The sequence below is a fragment of the Callospermophilus lateralis genome, chromosome 17 (assembly GCF_048772815.1).
Source record: "Callospermophilus lateralis isolate mCalLat2 chromosome 17, mCalLat2.hap1, whole genome shotgun sequence".
In the NCBI taxonomy this organism is placed as follows: domain Eukaryota; kingdom Metazoa; phylum Chordata; class Mammalia; order Rodentia; family Sciuridae; genus Callospermophilus; species Callospermophilus lateralis.
Genome location: NC_135321.1, coordinates 68660184 through 68686521, shown reverse-complemented (window position 1 = coordinate 68686521; position 26338 = coordinate 68660184). Strand labels below are relative to the sequence as shown.

The following is a 26338-nucleotide window of genomic DNA, read 5'->3' as shown; positions in this document are numbered from 1 at the left end:
ATCTCTGGAATGGATGATGGGGTCTGGCATGCAATAGGTACTCAATAACCATAGTTCCATAACTCAGCGTGAGAAACAGCAGTGTTGTGGCCACAAATGGGTCAGGAGGAGGCTGGTGGAGCCTCCAGGCCCCAGGAGACTCTACTTTGCGTCTGCAACTATTTTCCCTGCAAAACACAACTACTGGAAACCAAATCCCCTCACCCCCCAGCTTTTCAGTTCTAGGAGTCCCGACAAGAGGAGGCTTCAGATTAAGGATCAAGACCTGGGAGGCCAGACGAGTGAGGGACAGGGGAATGCACTTCAGAAAAGTCAGGTGACAGGGTGGGCAGAAGACCACAGCAGGGGACAGGCAATGATGCCAAGCGGGGAATCCCAGTGCTGAAACCAGGCCTTGTGGGCAGGAACGTGGGTGTCTCCGACTGATCAGATGTGACCTTGCTGAACTTCTGTTTTCTATTTTAGGGGGCGGGGCTGAATCACGCCTTCTTCCTTGGGGTGGGGGTTGTCGTGGGTCTGTAGGAGACTGTGCATGTCGCCCAGAGTCATGCCCCACAAAGCAGGTGGCGACAGTGGGGGAAGTCGAGGTGGTGGCGCGGCGCGGTGCGGTGCGTGGGGGCTGCAAGCGGAAAGGAGGCGGGAAAACCGCGAGGAGGAGGATCCGGACCTTGCAGCAAAGTTCCCGCGGGAGGAGCGCAGCGGGCGGCGGTGGCGCAGCGCGGAGGTGTTCCCGAGGCGGGGCGGGGCGGGGCGGGACCTGGCGCCTAAAGGCTCCCAGGGGACTCGGCCCCCGCCAGCTAACCCGCGAGCCCTGCGGACACGTTGAGGTCAATCTGTGGATCGGCGCGTCCTCCTGCTGCGTGTGGCCGATTGTGCCTGTCACCAGCACCTGCCGCCCGCACCTGTCACCTGTACCTGCTGCCCAGCGAGAGGCAAGCATGGCCGACCGGGCGCCCTTCGACACGGACATCAGCACCGTGACCCGCTTCGTCATGGAGGAGGGCAGGAAGGCTCGCGGCACCGGCGAGATGACCCAGCTGCTCAACTCGCTCTGCACCGCCATCAAAGCCATCTCCTCCGCGGTGCGCAAGGCGGGCATCGCGCATCTGTGAGTTGGGCTTCAGGCCTGGGGCCGCGTCCTGTCTGTCTGTCCGCCTGGGGATCTGCCTGGCGATCCCGCGTTTGGCCCTCGGGTCCTCCTGCTGTTCTGCCACTCTGACATCTGAGCGTCTCTTTCCCTCTCCAGAAGCTTGCCCCGATGCACACAGCCCTCCCCTGTCTGTTGGCCTTAGAGGTGGCCACCTGGGGCCTCTTTCCCAGGCTCACCCTGCACCTCTCTCTCTGGCAGGAGGAAACTGCCTCAGCGCTCAAAGTCCTAGTGAAACCCCAGGGACTCAGGAAAGTGCTAGCTCAGGCTTCCTTCCCTTCTTCTTCTTGGCCTCCTTCACTCCCTTTGGAACGGGGGTCCCAATCCAGTATCTCCTAGACCCCCGAAGTCCTGGCAGGCTGGGAGGAAGCCTGTCTGCCCAGGTCCTAAGAACACAACTATCATTTTCTCTGGGAAGTTTTCCCTTGTGTGCCCCGTGCTCCACTGGCCCACCCCTGTCTAGGGAAATTGCCACACTGTCTCATAAGCAGAAAAAATTCACCCGGTGAGCTTCAAAATCTCTACCCATTTACAATAATAAGGCCCTTTCTGGGTTAGTGAATAGTTTTAAAAATGTGTGCAAGTAGAATGGTTTTGAATGAGCTAGGAAGTGTTTTTCAGACTTCTGTGCACACAGGAGTCCTTTGTGGATCTTGTTCAGAGGTGGCCCTTCTTGCAGCAGGTCTGGGGTGAGGCCCCGGATTCTACATTTCCAAGTAGTCCTCCTGTGGTGGGGGTTGCTGATCTCCATTATGAGTAGTGAGGAGTCAGGGAACATGGGGACTCAGGGGTACCTCCTTGCAACCCTTTTGGTAAGCCACACAACACCCTTTGATTTGTTCTGGTGTGCACAAGTATTTTAAATCTCATTGGTTCTTACTTCCCCTGAAGGATAGCTGGATTTTCAGATTGTCCATACCCCTTCCTGACTTTTCCCACACCCGTGAACACTACAAAATGACACAGAATGCCCATAGCCGATCCTGCTACTTTGGAATGCCTCCCTAGATTTGTTACAGCTCCCCAGCAGTGTGACCTGGCTTCTGTTTTCTGGCAAGCTCTGGTCCCACAGAATGGGTTGGTTGGGCCAATTCTTAAGAAAGAAGCGAATGAATTTATTTTCAGAAGTCAAGCAGGGCCAGGCCTTCCTTGTAGGAGAGACAGGGCCAGGTATGTTAAGAAAGGTGATGACTCTGTTATTATTGTACTCTCAGCCCCTCCTAATAATGTGTTTCTAAGGATTCTTTGCTTTAGCAAACAGATTTAATTTACTACAAGTGTAGGTGGCCTCAAGGCTTTAGCCCTTTTTAAGGACTAGGGTGATTTGTAAGAAATAGCAGTTCCATTTTTTTTTTTTATCTTGTTTTAAAAACATGTCAGTACCCTTTACAACCCAAGAGAGACTCATGAGCACAAGATCTGCTTTGAGGTGTCCTACCTTTTAAGCAACCTCAGATAGCAGTACCTGGGAAAAGGGGTGCTAATTATGACTACATAAGATGTGTATTTCAGACTTGATAGATGTGAACACGAATTTTTTTTTAAATCACTGTTGTTATAAACTACTTAGTAAGTTGCACTAATTTATACAAAAAAAAAAAAAAAAAATCAAACCATTCAAAAGAACACATAGGAAAAAGTGAAACCTACCCCATATCCATTTCCTGGGGTATCCACTGTTGACAGTTTCCCTAGTATTTTCCAGATACTTCTTTATACTCATACAGATTTATACATGAACACATGTTTACATATTCCTATATGCAAATAGCAAACACAACGGGATCATTCTTAACATATGCGTCCAGTTTGCTTTTTCATTCGACATGATGTGGGAAAATAAGTTTGTGCTCAGGATGACATGTGGTCAGACCGGTAGAAATACGACAAGATCTCCAGCCAGGTTTCCAAATTACATTCATCAGAGGCTTTGATGTGTTAGGTGGGGAGCCAGCAAAGAACTTATTAGTGCTAAAGATTTGCTCTAGGTGGTCATATGCTCAAGGGAGTGGGTGCACGCACGGGCACAGTTTGTGGACTCACGATAACAACCCTTAGGAATCATGAGGAGTGTAAGGTTGGAGCCTGATGGCCACATGCTCTTCCTCTGTGCCAACCTGAGTTTGCCAGTGAAGTCACGTTCATTGCTCCCAGTAAGAGAGTTTTGAACTGAAGAAGGCTCATGGGCTACCTAGTCCAGTTCCCTTCTGTATAGCTGAGGACCCCAAGGCCAGGAAGGTGAGTTGACTTGGCTTGTGGCCCAGGTCTCCAGAACCCCAGCATGGGGATCTTCTTGTATACCATAGGCTTTATTTATTTATTTTTAAAGAAACCATTAAAGATTGACTGGGGTGTAGCTCCGTGTTAGAGCACTTTCCTAGCATGTACAAGGCCCTGATTTCAGACCCCAGCACCACCAAAAACCAAACCCAGACAAAACAAGTTAAAAAGTGGGGATGGGGTGGTGGCTCAGTGGTAGAGCACCTGCCTGGCCCGTGTGAGGCACTGGGTTCGATTCTCAGCACCGCATGTAAATAAATAAAATAAAGGTCCATTGACAATTAAAAAATAGTTTTTTAAAAAAGTTAAAAAGTTAAAGCTCACCCAATTCTAAATCTCATTCATTCATCCTACCTTTGATGTGAATTAAGAATTACATCCCAAGGAGCCACCGTCCTTTGGCAAGCATGGCCTTGAAGCCTTATCTATCTGTAAACTTCTGCTCCTCTCTGCCCACCTGAGGGGAGAGCGCATACAGATCTGTGCAGGAGGTGGCCAGCCTTCTGTTCTTCACAGTAGCCTGTAAGAAGAGCTGGTGGATTCATGGCTCAAGTGACAAAGTCACTGTTGTCCCACTTCTTTGTTTGCATTCCTGGGGAGAAAGTGGTCCTCCACAGCCTTAAGCTTTGTGGCTTTGTGGCATGGATGTTGCTGGTTTCCCTTTGAACATGTTTCCAAATCACCACCTGAAGAATTCCTGGGCTCCACTTCATTTAACATACTGCTTTATTGCACACCCACAAAGGACAAAGCTCTAGAAGAGACGGAGAGATGTAACAGCACAGATCTTACCACCAGAAGAACAAGCCAAGCCAAGAATTTGTTGTAGAACATAGGGGGACTTCTGAGAGATGCTGTCACAGAGGGGCCAGGACCATGGTTCAGGCACCAGAGATTGGGGAGTGTCAAGGTGGGCATCTGTGAGGACACTAAGGGCAGCCACAGGCTGGATGGCTGTTGAGCAGTTAGACTGGGCGGTCAGGTGAGGAAAGGTCCTGAGTGGGGAAAGTGTTTCTGGGAAAACTGCTCATTCAGTTTGACCAGGGCCTGGAGTACACATGCTGGGGCATTTGTGGTGTGAAATTGGGGGTGTTCTGGAGGAGCATCCAGTGACAAGAGTGGCCTCTTTACACATTTGGGAGATTATGGAAAGGGAGAGGGCAGAGGTTTTTGAGTTGGGCAGTGGCATTATTGGAGATTAATCTAGGGAGAAGAGGGCTATAAGGATGGTGTTGGCAGATGAGACATTTGGAAAACCAGTGAGAAAGGGAGTTCATGTAAGAGGCCATGAGAGCTGTGGCATTGGAGGGGCCGGGAGAATGCACAGGAAAGTGAGGTCTGAGCATGGACAGATGAGAAGGGCCGGGAGCGGGTATCAAAGAGCTGGTTCTGGCAATTGAGAGCAGAGTTGCACCATCAAAAACCAAAGCAGCTGGGTGCAGGGGTGCACGTCTGTAATCCCAGCAGCTCAGGAGGCTGAGGCAGGAGGATCATGAGTTCAAAGCCAGCCTCAGCAACGGCGAGCACAAAGCAACTCAGTGAGACCCTGTCTCTGAATAAAATACAAAGTAGGGCTGGGGATGTGGTTCAGTGGCCGAGTGCTCCTGAGTTCAATCCCTGGTGCCCACCTCCCCAAAACAAAACAAAATAAAACAACAGAACAAAGCCATACAGACGACAAGACCCACCTATATAAAAACACAACCTCCTCCAAGGCAGAGCTGTTTTTAGATCTGGGGAAGGGTGAAAAGATGGTTTTGACATTTTGAAAATATTGAACTTGAGGTATTGGAGAGCTATGCCATTGGAGATGTCCAGCCCACAGTCAGATGTGCCAATTGGGCAAGAAGTGCCTACTAAAGATTTGGCCACTGGATTTTGGCACACTTTCTCTGAGGCAGAGAAGAAAGGAGATCAGGACTGGAGTTAGCACAGCAGGAACGTGGCTTGGGAGTGCATTTCTCACATTCCTGACCCTTGATTCCTCTGAGAATACGGGCAGTCGACATAGCATTCCTGAGCCTTGGTTTCCCCACTTGTGAGATTGGGACAGCTGTGTTTTCAAACTCAGGGAGTTGTGTGAAGGTGAGCTTATAATCAGATACCAATGTTATAACTATTTTCCTGAAGATTCTTTTTTTCTGGGGGGAGGAAGACTGTTCTCTGTATATTGCTTTTCATTTCTTAGCAGCAGGGATACAGGCTAGAGCACCACGTGGGAAAACAAATTTGCAATAGGAAACGTTTTCCTATCATGTTTTTGTTGGGTCCATAAGTTACATTTGCATGTGGGGTCTTCTTCAGGTGATAGAAGAAAATACTATGAAATTTCATTTTAATTTTGGAATTACAGGTCAGCTTATACATGCTTAAGCTTGCCTTCAGACTTGCAGTGTTTATGACATTAAACTAGTGGAGACATTATCAGATTTATTTTCTATTTCTTGGCTTATCTTCTACATATAACCAGAGAGTGAACTATGACTTCCTTTCCATGAAAGTACAGCCAGCCCCACGTTGTCCTGTTTGCCCATTTTCAGCCTCCATGAACACAAGCAAAGGTTGTTTTGATGACCTTGAAAGCTGCTCGGTCGGCACCTCTTTAACGTATTTCTGAACTAACCCTTGGATGTAACCCTGGCTGGGTGAGTGGTTGGTCATTTACCATGGAAGCAATCAATAATAAACCAGTGTTACATTGGACTTTAGTGATAAGGATTAAATAATAAGCCATGCTTTTTCCTGGATTGGGAATTCTGAAGATGAGCTTGGTTCTTTTGCTCACTGTCTAAGCTGCTGCTGCTTACGTTGTCCTGTTGACATCAGGAGGAAATGGTCCTCAGTCCGTGCACCAACCAAGGAAGTCCTGCAGAGCTTGTCTCAAGGTGAGGCAGGCCCTGGCTCTGGTCCACATGTCCAGTACTGTCTTCAGGATTGCTGTGAAAGGCAGCTTTCCTTGGTCATCAGAAATCACCTGTGAAGCATCACAGATTTCATGGCCCAGAAACAGCACATCCTATTGTAGAAACCATATGCAATAATCAATGCTAACATTTAATCCAAATTTCCAAGGATTTCAAAATACTGAGCAAATTAATCTAGGCTTCAAGAAATTCCCTATTCTATGAATTTCAGTGACTTATAGTACTTTTTCAAGTTTTTTGGTGAGGTTTACTGAGAAAGTAGAAGTTGAGATATTAAGGACTGCTTCTCAAATTGAATTTTGGCCCCTAAGTTCCAAGAAGATAATTTTTTTTTTTGATGTTTGTCTCTAGGAATTTGAAAGGGAAAGGTCATGACACAGAAGCTTGACTCCTGAGGGGGCTTTCCCCACTTTAACTAGTTGGGCTATAGTGCCAACTAATTTGAATAAAATGGAAGTGAAAATGTCACAAACATCTCAAATGAAATAATATTCTCAGCAAGAGCTTGTACGTAAACTTGGCACACTTGTTTTTTTGTCAATTACTTGTGACAACACTGGCTGTCACCCCAGAAGTTGCCTAGAAACTGGTTTGGGGGGGTGTCACTCCCATCACTTCCTCAGCAGAGCCTGGGAGGTCTGAGAGCAATGGTGGGTGCCACTTTAGGGAGAAAGTGCTTCTCTGAGCCAGGGGCATTGCAGGCATTATCCATCAGGCCTACAAACCTGGCCAGAAGCCGTCAGTCGGACGGTTTGGACAACTTGGTGGAGGTCCCATAATCAGGAAGAGGGAAAGGCAGAATCTGAACACAGGTCTTTGGGGGTGCTGCGTCTTGCCAGGATACTACCTTGCTTCTCATTGTGGATATGTTAATGCTGAGGGAACTGGGCATGGCAATGGAACAGTAGAATTTCTTTCACACTTACCTACACTTTGACCTTTGTCAACTCATGCACTCCTCTCTAAAAGCACGAAGCAGATGCACCATATTCCATGTTACAGAGGAAGCACCAAAGGTCAGGGGTGCAGAGTGACCTGCACAGGGCTGCTGAGCATGTGGCAGAGCTGGGATTTGAACCCCCATTGTCTAGTCCCAGGCTGCACATGGCCTTGACCACTGTGTCCTGCTGTCTCCTGGTGCACTGGCTGGAGGGAAGGGCCACTTGCCTGCCTTTTATCAGGAGGTGTGTTAAACTGCAGTGGTTGTGTCAGAGATGGGGATCTTGGATGGGAGGTTTTGACGATGCCATTGGGTTGAATGGAGTTTGTAACCTTAGATGTCCTTGGATCCCGTATTATTCTCCAAGTGAATTCATTCATTCCAGAAGAGTTTGTGGAGCACTTACTATGTGTGGGCATTGTTCCAGGTGCTAAGGATACAGGGTGAGCAAAGTCTTCTCTTTTCCAGGCCTTTCTTCTCCCAGAGGCCCCTTCAAACGTACCATTTCTGGGAGAGTTTCTGTCCTCAGAGATCATTCACCTTGTGCCTGGGCTTCAGTTTTAGGCCTCACCAGAAAATAAAACAAACAAATGAAAACAGTGATCTCAGGAGCCCCTGTGCCCACCCCCAAGCAGAGGGCTGTGTGTGGGAGAGAATGTCCTCAGACTGGCCCAGTGGGAGCGCCAGAGCCAGCGGCCTTGCCCCCCCGGCTGCCCCATGCAGGTTGGCCACATCCTCTGCAATCGGGGTTAGGATGGCACTTCCAGTGGCAGCCAATCTGTGCCCTCGATCCAGGGGCTCCTGTGAGGAGGGGTTCCTCCCACCGGCCATGAGACCAACGCAGAGAAGTCGCTCCTCCCAGCTTGTGGCTTCTCTGGGTCCTCTCTGTCTGGGGCGGGAGAAGAGGCCCCTCTCGCCCTAACATGCTTGGGGGGGTCATGTGCTGTCACTGATGCTGGTGGCCCATTCCCGGAGATGTCACCAGACTTCTGACATCAGGGAGACACTCCTGGAGCCGGGTGTCCTCAGTGTCGGTCTGGGATCCTCAAGTGGTTGTCCGTCCGCACCTCTGTGGTGGTCCGTGCTGACCACCCACATACACGAACCGGTTTCCATTTTCAAGGCAAACACCTGAGCAGTGGATTAACCCCTCCCTGCTGCTTCCAGAAGTTTCCCCCACCCAACAGTTGTATCGATTAACTTACCACATACATGTCAGGAGCAAGAATAGGTCCCTCATTAATCAGCTCTGCCCTTTCTATTTTCAAAACCCCTTTAATTAAAATTACCCAAAAGATGATGTGTAATTATGTATTCATCTTAGAAACTTCAATCAAAAATCCAACACACAGAGAGTTTCCAAAATACATCCGACACCACATGCTCAGCGCCGTCCACTGTTCTCTTCTCCAGTCACTTTGATGAGGGTACCTGGGAAGCGAGTGTCCTGGGCCTTCTGGAATAATGCAGTTTAAACGCACGCCCCAGATGCTTCAAGCTTTGACAGCCAGCTGTGAGCCGCACATGTCTGAATAGCTGAATCATGTGACATTGTGCCCTGGTTCAGGGCCCTGGGTGCTCAGCTGGTTTCCTTGTGCTGTGGTGTGTAGGACCTTTAATTCCATGGCCTGCAGAAGTGGTCAGAGGCTCTTGGGCCTTGGCTGCTCCCCAGTTCTCTTGCTTGCTTCTCACTGTACCTTGCGGGAGGCCACAGGTAGTTTTTCTTCTTCCATCTCTCAAGCTCTGACGTTTCTGCTTAAAGGCCCAAGGAAGAGAAGCTCGCGATGTGGTCTCTGCCTGCCGTAATAACTCCCCTCTAAGACAAACTCCTGTGGGCCAATGCCACCGTGCAGTGGGATCAACTGCTACAGACCACTTTTCTGGGTGGGGGTTGGAGAGGTGGCTGATCCCAGGGGTGCGCAGTGTGCCGAGGCCCACCTGTCCCTTCACTGTTACAGCTTCTTTCTCTTTCTCCACCAGTTGTTAATGAGCTGGCCCTAGGGAAAGCTCATTTGGTCAGGGTTCCCCAGACCCCTGCAGCCCCATTTGCTGCCTCATGCTGGCTCCAAAGAACTGACCTGGAGGAGACCCAGGTGTGAGGAGGACTCCTCTCATCTGGGGTCCACGGGTGGCATGGAAACTCCTTCCAAACCAAGACTGGCTCTTGGCTCCTCATGGTCTCCTCTGGAGTCTGCCTAGAACTTCCATTTGGGGTACATAGCCGCTTTGTCCATTAAGCCCCGGCTCAGTGGGTCAGGCAGAGCCCTGGAGGTTGTCGCTAGGTGTGAGCCTAGGCCGCACCTGCTGTTGACTCTGTGGGCAACTCCTCTGGCTCTGTCCATGTGGTCATCAGGATGTGGTCAGGAGGCCCTTGCAAATCTATCCTTCAGGACTCTTGAGGAATGGTGACTGATCAACCTGCACAATTTGATTATTTCTAAGGGGTAAACTCCATGTGCCCTTCAGTTTAGGAGTTCCTGGAAGATATTTCGAAGGGCTTTCCCTCTTTGCTAAGTCACAGAAGCCTCACCTACTTTCTATTGACGAGGACGAGCATCGCCTTGGAGACTTCTTGCAACCCCTTTGAGGGTCCCACTGAGATGTAGGGGGAGAAGCTGGGGTGAGCATTCATCCAACCACAGCTGCCACATGGCTGTGGCTCCCTGATCAGATGAATGGAGCTCGGTGAGGGAAATGAGAAGCTCTGCTCACCGTCGCCCTCAAATGCTGAGATGTGAGTCACAGAGTGTCCAGAAATTGTTACACAAACCCAGACGTCATTCCTACCCACATGGCAGCATTTTTGGTTGGCAGCCTAGCAATTCACCCTCCTGAGCCCTCTTCCTGCCTTCATGGCACTTTCCTGGGCCTTTTCAGAGGGTTTCTTAATGCCAGGGCCCACTGGGAAGGTCCCTCCAGCCACATGTTCTAGGAAAGTTACACAGTGAATGGCTTTTGAGCTTGAGGGGCTCAGACTAATCTACCTCCAGAAAGGTCTCTCCTGCGTCTTTCCCTGGGCTACAGAAGGTCATGTTCAGTGTTGGAGAAGGTGACATGAGCCAGGTTTGCTCACTGCTGCTCCAAGATCCTGAGAGGGTCCCACCCACAGAGAGAGGCCACGGAGGGACCAACACACAAAAGCCGGGGGTCCCAGAGGGTGGCCAACCTGTCCACGATGGCAGTCGTGTGAGCCACAAAAGACACCAGACACCAGCAACCTACGGGACCCTCACCACAGCCTTCATGCAAGTGGCTCTTCACCAAACACGGCCAACAACCAGCTGCTTCTTCAGGTCCTCTGCCTTTAGGGTTTCCCCGGCACCACTGGGTGGTAAAGTGTTAATGGGGCCCATGTGAGAGGCCGGTTCTTCCAGCTTCCTTCAGTTCCCCCAGTAGGTGTCTCTGCCCTGCTCTCACAGAAGTATGACAATTGTTCCTGATCCCCCAAGGGTGCAGTTGGACCCTGACCTCCATGTGCAGCTGCTGGGCATCTTCAATGCTGCTTCTCTTCATCTTTCTCTTTGTCTTTGCTCACCCAGGCTCCTGTTTCTTCTCTGCCTCCTTCTGGGTTCAATCTCGGGCCATGACAACCTGCGTCTTCTCTCATGCTAACAAGCCAGGCTGCACTTGGGACAAGCCCCCCTTGGATTCTGGGAAGTCTACAATTACTGACTTGCAGGTAGTTTAAAAAATAAAGCAAAAGCTCTGGGCTCCCTTGTCCCCTAGGACGCCTTCTGGGGCCACAGGGGCCACCAAGGGCACCCAGGCTGCAAGCTAGAGGGAATGACCCTCCTCTCCTCTGGCTGGGTGGTCTGAAGGGACCCACACTTGCCTCAGAGTCTATTTGGTGCTGTAAAAAATGAGTCGGTGAAACCAGTCGATGTCCATTTTCTTCTAGGACCTTATTTGTTGTGCAGCTGTAGAGCCCCTTGGTCAGCAGACACCCCGGGTGGCTCCTAGCCAGGCTTCCTGCTTGCTGTGTCTCTCTGCTGATTCCTTTAACCTGTGCAGGTGGGGATAAAAATGGGTTCTTGGACAAAACAAAAGCACAAAAATTTCCAGCCTTTTCTGTTATAATACATAGATACACATAGAGTAATAAATGGATGCACCTCTGTATATTATTAAAATTAGCATTTCATGGAGAGTGCGATCAGGAAAAAATGTTTTAAAAGGCTCCTTATGGGCAACCCGACGTGAGTAAAGAAAAGATGGAAGCATGTGGATCTGACCACAAAGGTGTGCAGGGTGGGTGACAGGGAGTTGGTCTTGAGAGTGACAGTCATCCGAGTCATTCTGGGGCACCCATCTGTCCTGGATTGGCTCTTCCACACTGTGCATCTATCTTCTTTTCTTTCTTCTAAATCCTGCTAAATGCTCCCTTTCAGTAGGTGTGTGGATACATCTGCGGATTCTGGTGGCTGTGGTTTATTTTTTTGTGGCTTTCTTCCCTCTAGCTACGGCATCGCTGGCTCTACCAATGTGACAGGTGACCAAGTTAAGAAGCTGGATGTCCTCTCCAATGACCTGGTTATGAACGTGCTAAAGTCGTCCTTTTCCACGTGTGTTCTTGTGTCCGAAGAAGACAAACACGCCATAATCGTAGAGCAGGAGAAAAGGGTGGGTCTGGAACCTCCTGCTCAGGGTTGGAATATAGCCATTTTTCTTCTGAGCTGCACAAATGACTTACCGCCAATCTCAGGCCCACCCTCCCTCACCCATGTGCACTTGTCCTATGATCATGTGGGTTCTTCTCTCCCATGGACTTGACCTTGGTCCTCACTTCTCCAGGGCAGCTTCAAGCTCTTCCAAGTCTGGCTTCTGTTCACTGCCTCTTCTGGGAATCTCCATGCATCCAATCCCCAGCCTTCTCTCCTGACCCTGCTGCCAACGCAAACCCCTCCGAATTTCTCTCACTGATCTGTGCCTTGGAATCACGGGATGCCCACTGGTCGGGCTGCCTCCCTAGGGAGGGAACAAATCATATTCTCTGTATCCCAGCGTGGGTCCCCCACCGCCCCCAGGCCTGCCACACAGCAGGGGGTCAGTGCCAAATGACTCTTGGAAAAGATTGTGGAATGAAAGAGTAAATCCAGCTTTTACAACACAATAGTGATCATGATGAGAAAGACCCCAGGGACCAGAAGTACAGTTGTCTGGACTTATTACCTTGCCCCCAAGCCCCCAGGTGACTGGGGACATGGAGTAGAACTAGAAAAGGAAATCAGAAGATAAAGAGACTGCCTGTCTCCATTTTATTAAGAGGGTCGAGGACACGTCTTGTTAACTGGCTTTCCATCATTCCTAAAACAGCACTACACGTCAGAGTCACAGTTGGTGTTTTTCTCTGATGGACTTTGGCAGTTTGGGGCATATGGATTGAATTCGTTTTTGAACCTTCTCCATCAGTCACCCCAAGCTTCTCTGGCTGCCACAGGGGGCACATTTCCATTTCCCAGTTTCTCCCACTAGCAGGAGGTGATTTGTGAAGAGCAAGAGGCCAGGAAATTATTTTAATCCAGTGCAGGACATTTAAAAACCACATTTAAGGAGGCTAATTGGAAGAAGGAAAGTTCCCAGTGATGTGCTGATAAACGGGCTCTCTCAAAAAAAATCTGATTTGTAATATTTACCAGTCAATGATATAAATACATTAATCATAGACTGACTTTAAGCTCCCACCATGACATCATTGAAAGCAGAGTTAGATGTGCACAGTTAGCTCTTGAGAGCCCGTACCAGTCAGCTCCCATTCAAGGAATGAATCTTTGATAGTCCCACTACAACAGGGGGTCATCTCCCTTGGGAGTTACACTAGGGATATTGTTGACAACCGCAACCTCACCCGGCATTTTGAGATCTGCATGGGAAGTTTCTCATAGATCTGAATGCTAAAAAATCGTCCCCCCCCTTACAAATAAGGAGAAGTTATTTTTAATCTTGCTTCTCTTTTTCTGTGGCTTCCAGGACTCTCAAACCAAAATCATAATTAAACTCTATCCATGACATAGGAAATTTGACGTCTTTATCTGTAGTCTATAGCCTCCGTGTGTACCTCCTATTCTAAACAGTATCTTCTCTGCTTAATTATTTTTCTCTTAATTCGTGCTCTCTCTTCTCATGTCTTCCTTGACAGAGTAAAAATAAATGACTCCCATTTCTTAAGCTTGCTGGACAGGCCCATTTTGACTGCTTGGTGTAAATTCCCAATTTTGTTACAATATTAAAAAAAGTATGTCTTTTTATTGTTATTATTATTTATCATTATTATTTTTAATTGTTTATCTTTATTCTCTGCTCAGGGTAAATATGTGGTCTGTTTTGATCCCCTTGATGGCTCTTCAAACATTGACTGCCTCGTATCCATTGGAACCATTTTTGGCATCTACAGAAAGGTAAAATGGGATCTATTGAGCCCCTGGTTTTGGATTAAAAAAAAAAAAAAGTTAAGGTGGAGAATCTGATCCTGTTTCATTAGGGGAAGCATCTAGAATTTACAGGATGAAACTCTGAGGCCTGAGTTGATTAGCAAGTCACCTTCTAGCTTTTCAACATTAATTGGATAATAAAAATCCATGAAATTGATTTCTAAAAAATATAATAGTAAAATGTGAGTTGGAGCAGAAAGATATTTCACTCTTTTAGCTATATCTTTTTTTTATGTTAGAAAATTACATTTTTTTAAAAAAAAGTTTCATGATGATACTGTGTGAATTGGGAATTGAGAGTCTGACAGCAACTGAGATTATTTATGTAAAAATTGTCCTTTAAGTCCTGTAAATCACTGCTGAAATTATATGGCCTATGACCAAAGAATAACAATTTCACATTTTTTTAAAGGGTTGAAAAAAATCTAAAGAATATCATTTCATTGGTCCATGAAATTCATATGATATTTACTTTTCACCATTCACAGGGATTTATTGGCACAGGCTCATTTATTTACATATTGTCTTTGGCTGACTTTTGGGCATACTGAGAGGGGCAGTGGCAGTGATAGAGGCTGGGTGACCTGTAGAGCCTGAAATATTTCCTCTGTCTGTAGAAAGGGCTTGCTCCCCCTGCTGTCAGTCCTGGAGGGCACACTGTGCAGCACAGGACAGGTTTCTCCCTGAGTCTTGGAACTGCCTGAACTGGGCAGTCACTCCACCTCCAAAAGCCTCTCTCCTCTCTCCTTCTTTTTCTTTAGAGTCTGTGTGTATATTAGAGAGAGAGAGAGAGAGAGAGAGAGAGAGAGAGAGAGAGAGAGAGAAGTGGGGAAGAGAGCATGCTCAAGTATAGAGAAAATGAAACATAGGGAGAGTGTCTATGTGGCCACCGTAAGACAGTATAAAATGGACCACAAGCCCTCTTGGCTTCAGCTCTTATTTATTTTATTTCCCAGTTTTGCAGTGTGTGGGGCAGAACTCAGGGTTAGTTGCATGCTAGGCAAGTGCTCTGCCGCTGAGCTGTGCCCCTGCCCAGCTCTTATCTATTTAGAAATAGGACGGCTCACAGGTGGCAGCTGTGCCATCTGTTTCTTCATCTCCGTGGATGACGTGGTTCATTCCACTGAGCCATATTTTAGGTGATGAAGGCTGGAGCTTAGTTGTGAGACCCAGAGTCCCCTCTGCTTCTCAAAGTGACTCATTGTCCACTGTTGCCCTTGGCTTCCCGTTCCGTCCACATGGAAGGTAGCAGCACCATGGGACAGTCGTCATGGGTCACTGGATGAGTTTTCCTTTGCCCTGGGCAACAGCCAGGTGTACTTCAGTATCAATGGGCATAACAGGAGGTTCTGAACCTCCTCCCGCAAGGCAGAGGTGCTTCCTCTCCCATTCATGTCCTGAAACACACCCTTCCTTCCCTGGACATGGAGAGATGAGACCAGGTCTGTACTGTAGCAGGAGAGGTTTGCTGCAGCTCTTCCACATGCAGGAAAACCTGTGGTTGGTGACGAGCCTGAGGCTTCAGGGAGACTGATCCTGCTTTCTGCAGAGGTGGCTCTTGCTGGGACTCAGCTCCTTGGTGCACATACTCAGTGGAGAGCACCCGTAGCTGGGATCAGGCCTTGTCCACGTGATGACTGGTAAGAGGCTCAAAAGGACCTCGACAGCATGTGGCCCAAGGTTCTAGCTGTTCCTGCTGCAGCTCACCCTGCTTCTGGCTGGAGACATGTGCACAGGACAGATTCTCTCAAGGCATCAGGCCACACCACGGCTAGAATGTTTGTCCAAATACTGAGTCAACGTCTGTCTCGTGATTGCTCATTTGGCTTTTTGGAGCATCACATGAGATTCTTTTACGTGTTTGGAAACAGCTTTCCTACCCGCCTTTTTTTTCTTCTTTGAGTTAACACCTTTCATCTTTCTATCAGAGGCTAGCCTGCACCCGCTCCTGGACACACAAATTGGCAACATACCTTGAAACTATTCAGTCCCCACAACTAAAAGCAGAGCTTCAAAAGGAGGGTTTAGTGGTTTTCACTATGAGGAAAGACCTTTGCGAGATGACAGTCATGACAGTCCCTACCCCTCCCATTTCTGCCTTTCTCCTTCTCCACCTCAGGCGTCTTCCCTGTGCTCTTCATTTATTTATTTTTGGAATCAGGGATGGGACCCAAGGGCACTTAATCACTGAGCCACATCCCCAGCCCTTTTTTGTGTTTTATTTAGAATCAGGGAACTGCTCAGGGCTTCGCTAAATTGCTGAGGCTGTCTTTGAACTCATGTTCCTCCTGCCTCAGCCTCCTTCGGAGCCGCTGGGATTCCCCTGTACTCTTTATGGGAGATATGGAATAAAACAGAAGCTAACACCTACAGCAGATGGAACCTTGGGTAGACAATGATAGGGACTAAAACTTTATAATTTTGCCAAGTACTTTGTGCCCATTACCTTCTTCCCCAGGCATCTGCAAGGGGATGGACTACACACCCTTGCGTGCTTGGGTTTGGAGGAGCAAATTCATGCACTGGGAAGGGTGAGGGGCTAGAAGAGAATTCCTCCCAATCTAGGATTCCATGTGTTTATTTTCTCTTTCTTTTGGGTATGTGGGTGTCATAGACAAGTGTCTGTGTTCCTTAGTCCATGCAAGGAAGGCCCCGTGGGAGAGTGTTTGGTGACAGTGTTTTGGGGAATTGGTTGTTTACGTTTGCATCTTTGCTGCAGGAAGGCATGGGGGGTTCTGGGCCAGGGGACTCTCCAGAGGACTCAACCTGAATGGAAGGAGAGGATAGTTAGAGGCCCGGGTCATTCCACTGTGTCACTGGATTCAAGGGAAGCAGTTACTTGTTAACCTTTGACCTCAGACAGGGGGTCCATATTGACAAAACCATTAATCTCTTTTTTTCAAGGTGGGACATTGGCAACACTTGCCATTTAGAAAAAACAAGTCAAATTTGGATCCTGGGTTGAGTCTGCACTATCTGGTGAATACAAACCAAATTAAATCAAGTAACTAGACCAGTTAACCAACCAACCACCCCGGTGAAAACCATGGCTGACGGAGAGGATTGTTTTTATTTTTTCCTTTTATCTGAGTAGTTGGTGCAAGAGTTACCTATGGCATGTGATAAAATGCAGATCCCAGGACCCAGCCTAGACAGGTTGGCCTGGTAAGTCTGGGCTATAGCCACAGCGAACGAGTTTTTCACAAGTATCTCAGGTGATTCTGATGCAGATGGCCTATGAGCCAGACATTAAAAAGCTCTAGGAACCTTGTCTGCTGGGGACCCTGTCTGCTGGGGAACCTTGCTCTTCAGCTCCTTGGTAGAGATACTCTCAGCTGCTAGAATTCTAGCTGCTGAAGGAATAAAGGAAATTGGAGGAAATTGGCCATTTTAATTTTTTTTAAAAGTTCAGGCAGAGAGCATAAAACTTAGTTTGTTTAGGGCTGTTTTGAGGACTGAATAAGCCAATCAAGAGTTAATAAAGAACATAATTATCAATAAGAAATCACGGATTAGGAGCCACCTTTTAAGCTATTCCCTTTCTTATTATTAGATAAACTGGGTCACATGACTCAGTGCTTTGAATGAAAAAAATAGAGTCTATGTCACATTCTAAGTGTAGGTATTGTTGGTTAATTTGTGTGTGTGCACACGCACGTGCACACATATGCATGTGGGCTATACTGGTTCCTGATGTAAAATGTGTTTCTTTTTTCCTTTCAAAACTGACCACAATACTATGGGATATCATGTGATGCCTGCTACATGTACACATTGTGTAATGTTTAAAGCAGGGCCAGGGTGTCTTTCTCCTCATTTGACATTTATTTGTGGTGAGAACATTCACAATCCTTTCTTCTGGCTTTTCTGGAACATACAGTCCATTATCGTGATCTGTAGTCACCCTACCGTGCAGGAGAAGAGGGGGCTTGCCTCTCCTGTCTAACTGGGACGGTATCACTGCCTAACCTGCCTTGCTCTCCTTTCCCCTCCTCTCCAGCCTCTGGTAACCACCACCCACTCTCAACCTCTTTGAGATCAGCTTTAAAATGTGTTTCTTACTGTGGGTCATGGTCAAAAGCTGGGCAGCACCTGCCTTCCCTGCAGTGACTCTGGGGAGGTATTGCAAATTCTGGGTGTTTCTTGGACACAAGATGATATGGCCACACAGCCCGTACTGTGACTGGCCAGAGCTCTTGAAATTGATTTCCTCCCAGACTCACTGCCCTGCAGCCTGGTGTTAATTGGCTTAAATAAAGATGGAATAGGCAGGTGAAAGACATTGATGCCCATAATCAGATTAAATTAGAGGGAGCTGGCAAGAAGCATGCTGTTTTTTGGAAGTGATAATGGAGAGAGGAAGGATTATCAAATTAGAAGAATAGGAGGAGGCCTCTGATTGGAAAGAGCATCCAGATGCAGGAAATCCAGGGTCTGGTGGGAAGGCTGCCGTGTAATGTGATAAGGATGTGACTGATGTGGAGGAAGGTCCCTCTGGGAAGATGCCTGCTTCATTAGGAGAACACCTGGACAATGCATCCTGCTAATGGTTGATCCAGAGAAAAGATCCATAAAACCAAACAAAAACATGTTTTTTTTCCCTTGCTCTAGCAATCCACGGGTGAGCCTTCCGAGAAGGATGCTCTGCAGCCAGGCCGGAACCTGGTGGCAGCTGGCTACGCGCTCTATGGCAGTGCCACCATGTTGGTCTTGGCCACCGAGAGTGGGGTCAACTGCTTCATGCTGGACCCGGTGAGAAGGCGCCGGGGGAGGCTGGGTGCTGGGGAGTGGGTGTGAGTTGGTATACACTGTGTGTGGGCCAGAGGGATGGAGAGGGTAGGGTCGGGTGGGAAGGGGAAGGAGATGAACACGGGAACATTATGGAGGTGCGAAATGGCGTCTATCCAGAGCACAAGCAGGGTCTTTGTTCCAGGATGAAGTCTTTCAAATGGCCACTGCTCCATTATTCCAATGACTCAAAAGCCTGCCGTGCCCAGGAAGGTCAGACAAATCAGCGAAGTGTGCTGGGGAGGGCGGGTGAGGGGCAGTGGTAGGGACTGGGGTGGACTGGAGAGGTCCAGCAGCAATTGTAACTACTTGGGAACAGAGACCCGGGTCTGGCCAAATTGTACAATTTTTCAAGGAACACTGGATTTTTAAAAAGTGTCATGTTTCTAGATGTGTAAACACTGCACCAGCCAACCCAAACACGAGGGAGGACAGGTGGGGCCTGTGGAGCGTCTGTGGGCCACCCACCATATCCACTGCTAGTATTTCCACCTCATTCACCGAGAGGGGAATTCATGAGGGGAAGCGGCACCCCACAGTGTCATGGAACAGTGGGGTACCCCTTCTTCAAAATAGCTTCTTGGAAAATAGCCATCAGGGAGGATTGTAAGTTCAGGGCCAATCCGGGCAACTTAGTGAGATGCTGTCTCAAAATAAAAAATAAAAATGGCTGGGGGTGTAGCTCAGTGGTAAACTGCTTGCCTAGCAGGTGTGAGACTTCAGGTGTGATCCCCCGTCCTGTGGAAAGGGGGAAAAGAAACAGCAGTTCCCAAATGGAGTTGGTTTTGTATGTGTGTGTGTGTGTGTGTGTGTGTGTGCACCAGATCTCAGTTCACCCTTGCAGTTTTGATAAGACTTTGATGAACTCAAGGAAATGAAAATAAATGAAGAGAATGAAGATGACCCCTTCGTCTACCACACAGAGAAAAGTTACATTATAGAGAGGCCAGGGTGCGGCTCTGAAAAATGTTCACTCACAGCTTTAATTTATGGACAGTTGCTTCTACATTCCATAAATTTGCCCATCATTTATTCATTCAAGTAGATGATACTTTTAACAGGACTGGTAAAATTAGGAAAGGAATCTCTTTAAGTATTTGGTGCCACCAAGCCCACCACTGAACGCTGCACTCACAGGACTGCTCGTCCATGCATTGTGACACATTCACTATGCACTTGGTCCAGGGTGCCAGGGGGGAAAAATTGGATTTATAAATTCCTTTTAATTTTAGAAATGTCTTCCTGTGACATTTAGTGTGTTTTGTGCTGACACACTAAAAACAAGGTATGAAGTGCAAACTAGAATCTTCCGAAGGTCCGGTTGCTGATGGGGAGGCCCATGGGAGTAGTGTCTGGGTGTGTGTGGCAGGTGGTATTAACCAGAACAGGGCCATCTTTGATCCATGCACTCTTAACAGAACTGGACTTTCACCTCCTTGGAAGCATGGCACTTAATAAATAAACAAGGGCAGGGCAATAGCACCAGTTAACAAATGAGATGACATCAGGGGGAATTTGTGGCGGAACCAGAGCAGAGTTCAGTCCGTGTCCAGGACCCAGCTCTCGTCTTGCCTGACCAGCATCCACGGCTTCCCCACGTGTCTTTCTGGTGCTCTCTCTGTTACCTTTGAGTCATGGACATGTAGGAAATCAAATCTCTTCTTGCTTCCTGATTGCAGATGGGGTCTCCAGGAGTAGGCTTCCGTGTATTTAATGGTCTTTTCCCTCCTTAGGTCAAAAGGTTTGCAGGAACAGGGTGGGTTTTTGTGAGAGTGTACTGCTGGCTGCCACCTGCATCCTGATTTGTACTCTTCCTCTCACTGTTGCCTGAGGAGGGCAAGCTGCCCACTGGGGAGATGCTGAGCACTTCCTCCTCTCAAGGATAGGCTGAGGGTTTCTGCTAAAACCACCGCATTCCTAGCAGGCTTTGACTTCTGAGGAGCTTTTGTGTCTCTGGTCTCCATTCCTGGGAGTTTCCTTGGCACCCTGGTTCCTCAGCCTAGATCTAGGACAGGGTGACTGAGCTCTGCACGCAGCACCTATTGCCTGACGTGCTTCCTTTTCTAGATGCTTTTTTTTTTTAAAAGATATTTATTTACTTATTCTGCTTTATTTATTATAAAATAATGTTCCTATATATGTATGGTCAAAAGTTTTGGAAGTGGAAAATAAAAATGCAAAAAAAAAAAAAAAAAAAAGTAAAAAGGAAGAGTCATCTGCAGTGATACTATCAATGACCACTGTGAATTCTCCCTCCCTTCCTTCTAGTTTTAACAGGAACCAATCTTTGTTATGGGAATAAATGGCTGGCCTCGCTTCTTAACTCACCTCAATAGAGCACCTGCCCTCCAAGTGGGCAGAGCCCCGCCCCCCCTTCCCCGGGTCATCTTCTCCCACACAGGCGTCCATAACAATCCTTATCCAGAGCAGCAGGAGTTATGGGCACTCCCCCCACCCCCCCAGTTCAAGTCTCCTTTGAAGAACCAAAACCCCAGAGGCATCTGCTCAGTGCCGGGCGTGTGGAAGGAGGTGTCTGAGATGCACTTTGCACATCAGTGAACAAAGGTACCTGAAGCTGCATATGCTGGGACTCAAAACTCAGGGTTCCACTTTGTTCAATAGAAACACACAGACAGCCAAGACAGAATGAAATGCCAGCTCAGAGACTGTGGTTCTGCTGTTGTCTGTCTTCCTGAATCCCAGCTGCCCTCTGAGACAGCTGAAGTGCAGTGGGTACAAAGGCATATCTGATATTGCTTTGGACACACAATTCTTCCTCTTTCTCAAGGTTTGCTGCTGTTTACACATTTCTGCTTGCCCTATGTCTGCATGGTTTCTTTCTTATTTTACGGAAATCATTTGCAAACAGTCAGAAGTCCTGTTTACCACCCTGTTGACTTCTGCAGCAACCCTTAGACTTCCCTCTCGTTTTATTTTATTTTACTTTTTTGGTCCCGGGGATTGAACCCAGGGGTGCTCAACCCCTGAGCCACATACCCAGACCTTTTTACATTTTATTTTGAGACAGGGTCTTGCTAAGTTGCTCAGGGCCTTGCTAAGTTGCTGTGGCTGGCTTTGAACTTGCAATCCTCCTGCCTTAGCCTCCCTAGCACCGGGATCACAGGTGTGTGCCTGACTTTTTATTTTATTTTATTTTTTGCAGTACTGGGGATTGAACCCATGCTGCTTTGCTGATGAAGTACATTCTCAGCCCTTTTTATTTTATTTTGAGGCAGGGTCTGGCTCATTCGCCCAAGCTGACCTTGAGCTTGCAACTCTCCTGCCTCAGCCTCCCCTGTCACTGGGATCCCATTTCCTTTTCACTCATTCTCACCATTCTCTCTTCTCTCATCCTGCCCGCAATTCTTGGGGCATTTGGCAGGAATCCCTGGTGGCCTGGGGATGAGGTATGACCATAGGCCACGCACCTCCCCGTTCAGCCCGGCCTGGCCACTTTACACCTTGATCTTCCTGGGGGAGGCTGCGTGAAGGCGCTCTACCTTTCCTTTCTTGTTTCAAAGGCCATTGGAGAATTCATTTTGGTGGATAAGAATGTGAAGATCAAAAAGAAAGGTAACATCTACAGTCTCAATGAAGGCTACGCAAAGGACTTCGACCCCGCCGTCACTGAGTATGTCCAGAGGAAAAAGTTCCCGCCTGTAAGTTAGGGGCAAGGGGTGGGGCTGCGACAGTGTTGGGGCCTTTGGCACCAGGGGCAGCTCTTGGGGGAAGGGTGTCCCCTGAGAAGAAAAGTGACCTCTGGGATTGAGAAGGGCCCCGGATCTTATTTGGGACTCTTGAGTTATGTGGAAACCTACTGATTCATGACTTAGCCTGCTTTGTGCAAAAGGAGGCAGGGACAGAAGCAAACTGGATTTCAGTCTGTGCTGATCTGTGATTAGGCTCTCACCTGGGTGCTGGGAGCTGGAGCTCTTGCCCTGAGATGTCAGAATTGGAGTGTTATTTCAGCCTTTGCCACTTGCTCTTTGAAGAAAATCAGGATAATTATAATGTCAACCAGATGAATGTGTTTCAGGTGACAAAGCATTTCTACCTCTGGGTACAGAGGGTACAAAATGTGGTATTTCCACCCAGGCACCTGCCACGTGGTGGGTCCTCCAGGTCCATGTCTGAGATGGGCTTCTCTCTGTCATTCCAAGACAGAGTGTGTGCTTCCTGGCATCTCTCTAAAGAGCTTACAGTTGGTGAATAAGAGGAGAAGGAGGGCAGGCCATATAGTGGGCTCCATGTGGGCTCATCTTGTGGTACTGGGGATTGAACTTGTGGTACTTGGTTGAAAGCCATTGACAACTGTTATTTTCTCAGGATGAAACCCTAATGTCATCAGCATGACATTCAGGGTCCTCAGAGAGGCTCCAGGCTTTCTCCCCTTTCTCTGTTCCCTCCTTGATCCCCTCTGGTGCCCAGCCCTGGCTTGCACACTCCCCCAGGCCCTGGGGGGCTGATCTTTGCAGAGAGCTGTACAAATTCTCCTGCCATGAAACGTACAGTGTGGCCCTGCCCAGCTCCTTAGCCTGCTCACATCCTTCCCAACCTTGGGGTGCTGCTAAATGGAACAGTTTTTGTGATGCTTGCTCCAACACCTTGGTCAGAAGGAACCACACTCATTGGGGGCTTCTTCCTGTATTTTGACCTGTGGGGAGATGGATTGGAGGCTGTTTCTGTTATTCCATTTTCTGCTTCTTGGGAACAGGATTTTCATTGCATTTCTTAGCACAGCTCCATAGTGGCTCCATAAATGACTGGAGTCAAATATGCATAAGAGACATAAAGAGAATGGCCTTAATTTTCTGCACCCCTGGTTACTGTTCTCTCTTTGTAGGATAATTCAGCGCCCTATGGCGCCAGGTACGTGGGCTCCATGGTGGCCGATGTTCACCGCACACTGGTCTATGGAGGGATCTTTTTGTACCCTGCGAACAAGAAAAGCCCCAATGGAAAGGTGAGAAAATTCCCCAAAAAGTGATCAAGAAGGAGTGGATCTCATTTTTAGCCTGGGGTATTCGACTTTGTGTGAAAGAAAGAAAGATTAAGACAGATTGATATCCTCTGGTTGCCGCTGAAGACGTCTATGGCACATTCTTTACTAGATTCAAGGTAAAGCCAGTTGACACCAACTACACACAAAAACATTCTCTTGAGAGCCCTTCCAGGGCTACAGCAAAAGAGAATTGATGGGGCTGGGCTGTAGCTCAGCCGTAGAGAGCTTGCCTTGCAAGTGTGAGGCACTGGGTTCCATCCTCAGCACCACATAAAAATAAACAAATAAAAATAAAGACATTGTGTCCATTTCAACTAAATAATAATTAAAAAAAAACAATTGATGGAGTTCTGGTCAGGAGGGCACTGAAAGGGCTTGGAGCTTCTGGTGGGTACATGGTTTGGCTTGGACAAAATGAGTTTCACTCATAAAGTGAATCAAAATGGTCCAGTGTCATTACCAAGGCAGCAAATCAAATATATATCAGAAGTCTTTGATCAATTTCAAAAGGCATAAAATAGAAATAACCAGTGAGCCTGACACTTGCTGCCTTACATACGAGAACTTTTAGGGAAAAATAGACTCTCTGGAGAACATGGAGCTTTTCCTAGGACTTCACTGGTACTAACAAGACATGGGGTGGGCCAGGCTTTCTTATGCTGGCCAAGGAACACCCCTTTCTCTACACAAAATGACAATGGGCTTCCTTCCCCAGTATTATGTCCTCTTTTTTTTTTTTTTAAAAACATTTTTTAAAATTAGTTGTTAATGGACCTTTATTTATTTATATGTGGTGCTGAGGATGGAACCCGGCGCCTCACACATGCTAAGCAAACGCTCTACCACTGAGCCCCAGCCCCAGCTCCCTCTTTTTTTTTTTTTTAATGTGCAATAATGAATAGCAAGAAAGATCCCCTTAGGATAGTTAGCTATTGCTATATTCACATCTCTGTGTATGGCACTGGGCGGCCAGTTACCCGACGGCATTCTTCTTTACTTGAAACCCCAGCCTTCTGGGGCCACAGGTGCACTCCAGCCTGTGTGATTAGCCTGCTTTCTAGCACTTTGCTCTAATGCCTCAAAAATTGCTCTCGAACACAAACATAGAAGCTCCTCCTCTTTTTCCATTTTTTGAGTCTGGAGCTGACACATATATGGGAATCAAGTCAGGAGACATCTGCACAGAGCTGTCTGCTCAGAAGGCAGACTGCAAGAAAATGCATATGAGGAAAAAAGTTCATATTTAAAAGTAAATGCCAAGATGTGTAACACACTAAACCCCAGCCCTGGAGCCATGGGAGGGTCGTAAAAGGAAGCACAGAATTGCAAACAATGTCACACTGTTTGGAGGAGCCAGTCTGCTCTCCAGATGTCTGCAGCCAGACACTACTGTGGATTTTTAAAAATGCTTTTAGATTCGGCAAAGCTCCATCCCAAACACACAGAGAATCAGTCATTAAGTCCAGTTTCTGTGCTATAAAGAGGAGGGGGCCATCAGTGCTGCCAAAATGTCATTTTGTCCTGGCTCCAGGTGGTTGGCCTCAAAGTTGTCTGTGGCTGGCCCTTGGTTCCATTTAACCACATGGTTGGCGGTTTTGTCTCCCTAGCAACCAGGGGTGGGAGGGAAGTTTTGCAACCCGGAGGAGGGGAAGAGTATGGGTTACCTTGGGACCCCCCCACCAGCTCTGCCCCGTTGGGCTGGGCAACAAGTTCCCTCTCTGTTCAATACCTTCTGGTGTGAGGACGCCAGTGTTGGGTTCTTGTTTTTCAGCTGAGACTACTCTATGAGTGCAACCCGATGGCCTTCGTCATGGAGAAGGCCGGGGGACTGGCCACCACCGGGAAGGAAGCGGTGTTAGACATCGTTCCCACCGACATCCACCAGAGGGCGCCGGTCATCCTGGGGTCCCCTGACGACGTGAACGAGTTCCTGGAGATCTACAAGAAGCACTCTGCCAAGTGAGGCGCCCGCCTTGACCTCACCCCGAGGAATGGCCTCCCTCTCTGCGCACTGGCCCCCACCCTGCCCGATTGTGCGTTCCCAGGCAGCACCCAGAAAGCGCGGGGTACCTTCACCTAACCCCGTGGGCGAGCCGGATTCCCAGTGGAAGGAGGAGAAATAAACTTTTCTTCCTTAAGAAAAGAGAAAGGTATTCATTGTTTTGTGTCGAATTAGGATGATGGTGACAGCAACATTTATACAAGCTTAGGTGACTCAGTCTTCACACGGACTTGTGCATAATCACGGGAGTGACCCACTTTACAAGGGATGATGGAGAATCAAGAGTTGAAATCTGCCCAAGGTCTCCAGTGAGTGGAGACCCAGCTGTCACTCAGCCAGTGAGTGGCAGAGCTGGGATGTGAACCCAGACATTCTGGACACTAAACCCTGGGTTTAAGGATCTTGCTTCTCCAATGTGTTGTCCCATGAAGTCCCAACCCACCAGAACCAGAAATGAGAGCACTCTTCAGGAGCTGTGTATGGGGGTAACTGTGTAGGCTTGGCTTCCTCCACCAGGGGCATAGCTCCCTGAGCCACCAGGGGAGGAGTGGTTGCTATTCAGTGGTGATTTTCTATAAGAGTGTTTTATAAACACTTTATTAAACTAATAGAGTCCAATAATTCCAAGGGTCCAGTTACCATAAGGAAAAGCACTTGCCGTAAGATCCAGATTTAAGGAAATACAAGTTAGGGCAAGCGAGAGTGTACTGCACCCATCTTCCTCTATGAACAGTCCACCCCTTAGCTAAGCTTGGGTCTTTCTGGACCAGAAGTTCAAAATCATGGCCACTTATATCAGGTATCGAGTAATACTGGTGGCCTTTCTT

General features: G+C 48.0%; 1 protein-coding gene across 1 annotated transcript; it reads left to right on the top strand.

The window, feature by feature from the left end:
- Positions 1-767: 767 nt before the first annotated feature.
- Positions 768-25652, top strand: Fbp1 (fructose-bisphosphatase 1). Its single transcript, XM_076836739.2, has 7 exons — positions 768-1108; positions 11749-11911; positions 13594-13686; positions 18331-18471; positions 22029-22166; positions 23351-23470; positions 25281-25652. The coding sequence occupies exons 1-7, from the start codon at positions 939-941 to the stop codon at positions 25470-25472; spliced, it is 1017 nt and encodes a 338-aa protein (XP_076692854.1). The 5' UTR covers positions 768-938; the 3' UTR covers positions 25473-25652.
- Positions 25653-26338: the final 686 nt, after the last annotated feature.